Consider the following 8,313-nt stretch of genomic DNA (forward strand, 5'->3'; position numbering starts at 1 on the left):
TGAGCTAATCTGGCATCCTTTTACCTGTCTTACAGAAAGAGCAGAGACTATGTAAGATGTTGATACTGAACTCTCTATCCCACCACAGACTACAGAATTTGCTCTGCTCTTACAGCCACTCAGGCAGCTCTCACCTGTGGCTGTGCAGGGGAATTTGTCTGCCAGTTCTCTTAAGCTACTACCTTGCAAGAGCTCCAAACACCAAGATCAGATTTTGAATAAATTCTGTGTAAAATGTCTATAGTGAATGTCACAGGCTTACTTGTAGGCATTGTAAATGAGTACCCTAGTGGTATAGCACAGGTATAAAGAAAACAAGAAAAAGGCAGAGGTGGAACCTTAAATAAAAGCATTGGAACAGAGATGGGAAAGAAGATGGGAAAAAACTCCAAGGTTTTTCTGTTCTTCCATTTTCTCTGTCCAGGCAAGATATGCACACAGAAGGTATTCCATGGAGCTTTGGCTACAGTGAATGATCCAAATAACGGATAGTTCAGGACTAACCTTCCACTGTTTATTCTGGAACATAATCCAGTAGCATAAGGGATTTCCTGTAAAATGTGGTTGTTTTTCAGGCAGCAATGATGGCTGAGGAGCTCAAAAAGGAGCAAGATACTAGTGCTCATTTAGAGAGAATGAAGAAGAACATGGAGCAAACCATTAAAGACCTCCAGAAGCGACTGGATGAAGCAGAACAAATAGCTCTGAAAGGTGGCAAGAAACAGATCCAAAAACTGGAGTCCAGGGTAAGTTTCTGATCCAACTTCAGACCACTGCCTTCTGCTTACAGAATTGGCACCAGATCTGTAGCCTAGTGCTGCCTGATTCACAGGGGCCAAGAAGGGGTAATGTGGACACTTTGTTTCACAAAATGCAGGTGAGCAGTTCTTGGAAGCATGCTTCCCCTTCATTATCCAGCTACAATGAGCTGCTGACCAGCAGATGAGCAAAGCACCTTGATTAAAAAAAAAATTAAAAGCCCCAGCATCTAAAATCAGCAAAAGCCTCTCCCAATAATTGCTTCAGTTAAACTTTTTTGGCCTTTGCACATGGCCTGTGACTGATGGTGCAGCTGAAATATTTTTATGAAAAAGCAGAATGGAAAGGTGACATTTAGATCTCCTCCTGAAATTTGGCTCTATGGAGACACCTAGGAAGTCAGCGTTTCTTGAACTGTGAACCAAATTATCTGCTGCTTTACATATATGTGGCATAGTGGCAAGGGTTTTTCCTTTGTTGCAGGTTCGTGAGCTGGAGAATGAACTTGAGACTGAACTCCGTCGCAACTCAGATGCCCAGAAAGGAGCCCGCAAGTTTGAGAGACGCATAAAGGAGCTGACGTACCAGGTATGCAGTAACCACCAGGTCACTGGCAAGAAACGTCGTAAATTGCCTCAGTGTTACAGTGAAGGATGGCCTTACTTAAGAGATTGCTGATTGCAGGAAGCTTTGGGCACAGGAGGAACATCTCCTTAGGGCTTCCATCACAGAATGCTTTGGGTTGGAAGGGACCTTGGAGATCATCACATTCCAACTCCCTGCCATGTGCAGGGACACCTTCCACTAGACCAGGTTGCTCAGAGCCCCATCCAACCTGGCCTTGAACAATTCCAGGGATGGGCCAGCCACAGCTTCTCTGGGAAACCTGTGCCAGTGATCATCATCCTCTTGCCTGATTTGTTGTAACTAATGTCAGAAAGCCTCTGTTGCTGGGATTTGGACTGTTTTAGCACAGTATTAATATGGAACAGGCTTCAGTGACTATTCACAATGCAAGAGAAGAAAGAGCCCAGCTCCCTCTCAGCTGTGCTGCTATTGCTAAAAGGAGCCAGAAGGACTCAGGTGACTCTAATGCCCTGCTCAGTGTAGGGTTGCTGAGTTCCAGGGCTCCGTTACCTATTACTGAGCAGCAGGATCTAGTCTTGAGCCTCCTGCAGGTTTGCTAACAGCTGCTCTTGCTGCTTGCCTTTCAAAAAGCAGCACAGAGCACTTACCCTTTTGCTTTGAACAGCATTAAGAAGATAAACCCATCCATCTGCCTTAGGAGACTATTTAGTCTCCTACCTGTTGTTTTACTTTGACTTTTGTATGCAGAAGCTGAAGGTTGTTTTCTTCAAATATAGTGAGCAGGCAGAATTAGCTGCTCCCTCTGCTTATGGAGCGTGACAGCTTAAACCGGGCTCCTTTTACCAGAAATGCCTTCAAATCAGACTTCAAATTATGCAAATTACATAGTTCTAGGCTCACCCGTATCTGCTTCAATATATAATGACACGCTTTATAATGACAAGCGTGCTCCTCACCCCTGAGCAAGGAACTCTGTCTGTATCTGCACACCTCTGAAAGTATGTGCCGATTTCTATAAAGAAATATGTTTATACTTACACATATATGCATAGGAAGGGTAGTCTTTCAGTCTTCACCCTCCACACTTACACACATCTTCAATGATGATGTAGAAATTCTTCTCATGTGTACACAGGATATGGCTAGTTGTGCTTTGAGCTTTAAGTTTCTAAAATACGTATGGCATCCATGATTATTGTATTGTGGAAGATGATTTAAGCCTTTTTACTCTATCAACCCAATTAATGGTGTTTTGATACAGTCAGAAGAAGATAAGAAGAATCTCGCCAGGATGCAGGATCTGATTGACAAGCTACAATTAAAAGTGAAGAGCTACAAGCACCAAGCAGAGGAAGCTGTAAGTAACTATTTGGGCCTTTTTACCTTTGACAGATATATTGTTCTAAACCCACAATGTTTTATCCATAGAAATTTTTAGTACAAATACACATTTTGTGTCCATTAGTATTTCTTTTTATATCTACATAAGCCCTGTATATAAAACTGTATTTATATTATATATAATGTAAAACATTTAGCATATGTGTTGATTATATTTAAGAAAAGGTATTCCATTTTATCCTGACTGCAGTATAATTTTCAAGAGAAGGGGAGGAAGGGAAAGAACAGGAAGAACTTTTTTCCACCTAGCCCCTCGGAAGGCACCTTGAGAGCCTCTCAGTACACTTAACATGGAAAATGCCACTAGGAATATCAATTCTGTAAAACAACAACAATCTCAGTTCTGCAGGAGGCAAGTGGTGCCCATACAGCTGTTACCTAGTCATGCTGAGCACTTTCCAGCCCACTTCAAATTAAAAGCTTTGTTTCATGTGGACAGGAGGAAATCAGCTGCACTCTTTTTTTCTCACCAGGAAGCTCAAGCCAATCTGTACCTCTCAAAGTACAGAAAACAGCAACATGATCTGGATGATGCTGAAGAAAGGGCTGAAATAGCTGAGTCTCAAGTTAATAAGCTGAGGAGCAAGTCAAGAGATATTGGCATGAAAAAGGTATGGTCATACTGTATGGGGTAGATGTGAGTGTTTAACACACAATAGTGGATGCTCTGTATCTGTTACATCTCTGAAAGTAGTGTAGACTAGGATAAATTCTTGGGTTTCTGTATTTTTTAGTTTCACTCTGCCCTTTATTTTAATAATAAGGTAACTCTTCAGGACAGCAATCTGGCACTTAGACAAAATATATTCTCTGTACTCTTGATGTCATTTAACCTCTGTTCTCAGCAGCAGAAGCAGAACTGGTGATTCGGTAGATTTGTTTCGGGGTTTGGGGTTTCTTTTTGCAGGGGATATTAAAAAACTCCACCTTTTTGTCTCCCTGATGATGTAGATTTCTGTGTATATAATACAGCCTGGGGACGACTACATCATAGATGATATTAAAAAATATAGATATTTATAAATATATAAATTTATACTATATTATAAATATAGATATTATAAATATAGCTATTTTAACATTGCTCTTTCAGTGACCTTGTATTGATTTGAAGAGCTGGATGAAAAGAAAATATTGGTGATTAGTCACTTAGCTGCTGGGAAGTCATTAGTGATTAGAAATACATTTGTGATGTTTTGCACTTGAACTGAATGGTAGCAGAATAATGTTGATGAAACTAGAAAGCACTTAAGAACTTAGTCTGGAACTGACAGCAAACTTATTTGTTTGCCTTGTGACAACCAGGGAAAATAAGAGTGGGGTTGTTACTTTTAGGAATGATAGAAAGCTGGGTCATTGCTAAATCTATTTCATTTGCAAGCGAAACAAACTTCCATGCTGAACATCACGTAAGTCTTATGGAGTTGATAGCTCCCAAGTTAAGAAAGAGGGGGAAAACGCCCTTTACACTCTTAATTTCTGCTTTTATATTGGCCTAATTAAGTCACCTTTAACTGATATAAATGACTGTTGCTCCACCATCTAGAGCAGAGCTACATTAAAACGACATGAATATCTCTTTTTTCCACACATTTACATACAATCGAAGCAGTACTGTAACTGAGCCTCAAAATACTTGCAGCTTTTAAGGGTAAAAAATTTCCACAGATTTTTCTAAATTATTCTACCCCTACAAAAAAATCAAAACTAATATAGATTCACTTAAAGATACACAAAGCCATGGCATCACACAAACACCGAAATAGGAACACCATGGGAGTAGGTTTTTTTAAAAATATTGTTAAGGTTGCTGTTTATTTCCTGTACCTTACTGGTATCGTCTTTCTGCCTCAAATATGCAGAAGTCACAGAGAAGTGGATGCCTGTTTTTATTAGTCAAATGCTGTCTGCCAACACCAATTGCAGCTCTGGCAATGTAGCAGAGTGTTACACTGCCAAAAGATGAGCTCAGTGGTGAATGCAGAGGTGGCAGCTCCACAAGAAGGGTCTTGTGGGAGTAACTGCAGGAGCTACCAGGAAACACCTTCAGGAAACAACTGCCGTCCCTAAAGTCATGACACATTTCCTTTGGGGAGAGAAGGGCACTCTAGAGACTCCTTTAATCCTGCAGCATCAGAAATACCTTATCTACTGCTACGAGTACCCCTTTCCTGAAAACCATGGTTTGTGATTCAGAACACCACCATCTACTGACACAGGGTTGTAGAAGTCCTCTGCTATCAAAAGGCTCTGTATAATCTAGAACGAATACAGGATACCTGCACTGCTAGCTGGAATAAGATGGCAAATGTTGTCTAGATTGCTGCTAGTCTATTTCAGATACAAACTGGTAATACCAGGGAGCAGAAGCATTAGTGAAGCTTTTGTCATTTACTTGTGAACTTACCCTAAAACCCCTCAACACTTCTATTTTTAACAGTTGTATACTATCTCAATTGCATTTCAGGTTCATGAAGAGGAATAAAAAAGTCCAAGCTGACAGCTATGAGAAAATACTTGACATAATCAGGCACAACTGAAAGCAGATGTAGAATAAAAATAAGCACTTACAGAAATAAACATCAAGTGAAAATCCAAATAGACTGTATAGTGTATTTCATTCATTTATTTGTGTTTCTATTTTGCCAAGCCTCAGGGATCAATAGAAGATTAAATCTCGCCAACAGCCGACTTCATTATGTTGGAACAAATCCTAACTGGCAGATCTCTGACAAAATCAAAGCTAAGGGCAAATCCAGTCATGCTTCACAGCCTCACATATTTCATACGCAGATTGTTAAAGCAGCTGTTGTGGTTTAGGAATGGTACTTCTCAGTTCACTCTCTCAAACCACACTGCCACTCTTCTTGCTCTCCTTTCCCCTCCGCCCACTCCAGAAATGGAGTTGGAAGCACAAAAGGTGAAAGATAACAGGCTGAAATAGGAATGATTTCCTGGAAACAGCCATGAGATAAAATGAATAGTAACAGCATCAGTATTTATTTTAAAAGTGTACAAAAGAGAGGATGATGCACATGCAGAAATGCTCACCATGGATCCCTCCTTGAAGGAACCCCTTTTACCCCAAACAGAGTAGTCCCTCTCCCTGTCCCCCAATGAAGTGATGTGGTATCAAATAACATGAGGGTCCTGGTCATGCCCCCTCATGGCTATTGCAACAAAAATAACCGTGTCCTGGCTGGAACCAGGACAGCAACACAGACTAAACCCGTGCAAGAGGACAGCCCTTGAAGCTGGGATAACCCAGCTTCCATTTGTCCTGCCAGTAGGACCCTGAGTTTTGGAGGAGAAGTAAAGATTTTCGTATAAACAGTCAGTTTATAAGCTTCCACTACCACCAGTCAAATGACTTCTCTTTGCCAGCTGCAGGATGGGCACAGGAGATGCTGCCAAGGGACACCTCCCTGTGGCTCAGAAATAGTGTTCTTTCCACCTTTTCTGCCTTTAAACAGGGAACTGGTCCACGGTGGTTTAACATGAGCCAGAAAATTAAACTTCAAATAAGCCACTCCTAAAATCAAACTCCAAATAAGCAACTCCCCTTCTTCCCACTCCTTTCTGGTAAGAGAGAGACAAAAGCAGAGACTGTGGGTTGAGATAATTTACTGAAAGCAAAGAGCAACAATAACAATAGTTGTTAATAACAAAAGTATACAAAAAGAGAAGATTCTTTATCCACAAAAAGGTGTTCACCACCTCAACTTAGTTCCAGGTGGCTGCTGGGACAAAGACAAAATGGTGTACACTCCCCGTAGGTCATGTCCATGTGATCCCCTGGGACAAGGGCAAGATGGCAGCCATTCCAGTTCTGCTGGCTCCACATGTTTTTCCAGATGAAGACCAGGTGGCAACCATTCCCACACACCATGTGGTCCCCAGGACAAAAGCAAGACCTTGGGTGAGGCTCCCACAGCTAACATTTCCCATTCCTGAGCCCAAGACAATGGAAAACAATGACGGACAAGCCCCCGAAAGCTGGATCATCCATGTCACACCGCCCATTTTCCAGACCGCTGTGCTGGGCAGCATTTGGCTCCTCACAGCTCTCAGTCTGCCAGTATTTTGTTTCCCACAGCTGTTCCCACTCTGACACTGTTCCCCCCACCACTGCCAGGGTGTACGCACTCTGCTGGGCTCAGACTCACTGCTGTTGTAGACACAGTCTTCATTTTAAATTAAAATACTAAATGAAATGAAAATCAGTAAGCCCTCTCGTTCCCTCACACTGGAAAAAAAACCAACCCAACTCTCAGAACTAGTGGATTTCTTCTTCTGTGGAAACTTCTTTGTCCCTTTAGGAAATCCAAGTTCCAACTTTTCATGCTGACTTGTCATGGGACGAGTGGGAGCTTCAGACAAGCCCTGCCTTATTTTTGGCAAAACAGCTCAAATTTAAGAAATCACTCTGGCCCACAAGTTCTAAGGATCTAGTCTATTTATAAAGTGAGTTATTTACTGAACAGACAGCAAGTAACACCTGAAAGGTGTTAATCAGAGTTACTTACTACACAGTATAAAATGAAAGAACTACCAGTAGATTACATAAAACAGGGATTGATATCAAGGTACCTATATTAAAGCTAGCAAAAAAACCACTATAGATTAGGAGTCAAATGTAACTTACCACCAAAATGATGATAATGTACACAGAGTCCTTTCACTCAGCCTCCAGAGGAATAACCGCAAAGCAGGCATCCCTGCTCTGGGGAGAAACCACTGGAAAATGTGCAGAAGATTTCTGCTTTGTGGAAGTTTGGTGTAGCTTACATAGTTGGTAAAGTGAGGCGTCTGTCAGTCAGAAATCCAGTTTCTCTTTCCATATCTCACTTCCACAGTAAGATGCTTATTGTCAGCTGGAAGATGCCAGACCAATGGTAATTCCATGGTGCCAAAATAGCTCACTACAAGACAGCTTTGTCTGGTTTCAGTTATCTCACTGGTTAACAAGCAACAGATAAGGTCATGTAGGGGGGTGAGATGCCCTGCTACATGACTTTTCACATACAAGCGTACGTTGACTTTTTTTCCGTCCCCATTTGTCCATTACTGTTGCTCAGACAATTGCATTTCCATGTGGCTCTGTGTCTTGGGGTGATTTTATAATACTGTATTCCCCTACTGTCTGCTTATTGCCCAGAAATGGGTCCCCCAGCTTTAAACTGGGTCCAGGAGAGGAGGGAGAGAAGCTGAGTGAATTCTTCAGTGCAGTTTGTGTTCAAGGACTCACACACACTCCCCCGCGTTCTCACTGCTGCAGAGCCGAAGGCGCACCTTCCTGCTTTTAGCCAGCCTCTTAGCTGAGGCAAGAAATTTGCATACCGAAAATGCATACCTGTTGGGGTGGCTCAGCCTGCTCTCGGGCTCAAACTATCAAATGTCAGTCAAACCGGGGCCATCCACTGGGTGGATTTCCCCACCCAGGACAGTGGATCGGAAGGCGGACCAGAAGAGATCTAGGTTACCTCCCCCTGGGTGGCTCCCAATCCTAAATTACCTCCCCCTGTTCCAGAAAGTTCTCCCTTTTGTAGTTATTAATTGGTTCCC

General features: G+C 42.1%; 1 protein-coding gene and 1 long non-coding RNA gene across 2 annotated transcripts in view; one reads left to right on the forward strand and one right to left on the reverse strand.

The window, feature by feature from the left end:
* Window positions 1-5,351, forward strand: part of MYH15 (myosin heavy chain 15) — a 45,028-nt gene extending 39,677 nt beyond the window's left edge. The window contains exons 38-42 of the mRNA XM_008631701.2: window positions 576-746; window positions 1,243-1,347; window positions 2,609-2,704; window positions 3,222-3,359; window positions 5,216-5,351. Of these exons, the coding sequence (XP_008629923.1) occupies window positions 576-746; window positions 1,243-1,347; window positions 2,609-2,704; window positions 3,222-3,359; window positions 5,216-5,233 (528 nt within the window). The 3' untranslated portion in view covers window positions 5,234-5,351. The remainder of the gene's footprint in view (window positions 1-575; window positions 747-1,242; window positions 1,348-2,608; window positions 2,705-3,221; window positions 3,360-5,215) is intronic.
* Window positions 1-8,049, reverse strand: part of LOC108446124 — a 26,669-nt gene extending 18,620 nt beyond the window's left edge. Inside the window, exon 1 of the long non-coding RNA XR_001861236.1 lies at window positions 7,394-8,049. This is a non-coding gene — a long non-coding RNA (uncharacterized LOC108446124). The remainder of the gene's footprint in view (window positions 1-7,393) is intronic.
* Window positions 8,050-8,313: the final 264 nt, after the last annotated feature.

This window comes from Corvus brachyrhynchos, unplaced genomic scaffold (assembly GCF_000691975.1).
Source record: "Corvus brachyrhynchos isolate BGI_N302 unplaced genomic scaffold, ASM69197v1 scaffold3, whole genome shotgun sequence".
NCBI classification, from domain to species: domain Eukaryota; kingdom Metazoa; phylum Chordata; class Aves; order Passeriformes; family Corvidae; genus Corvus; species Corvus brachyrhynchos.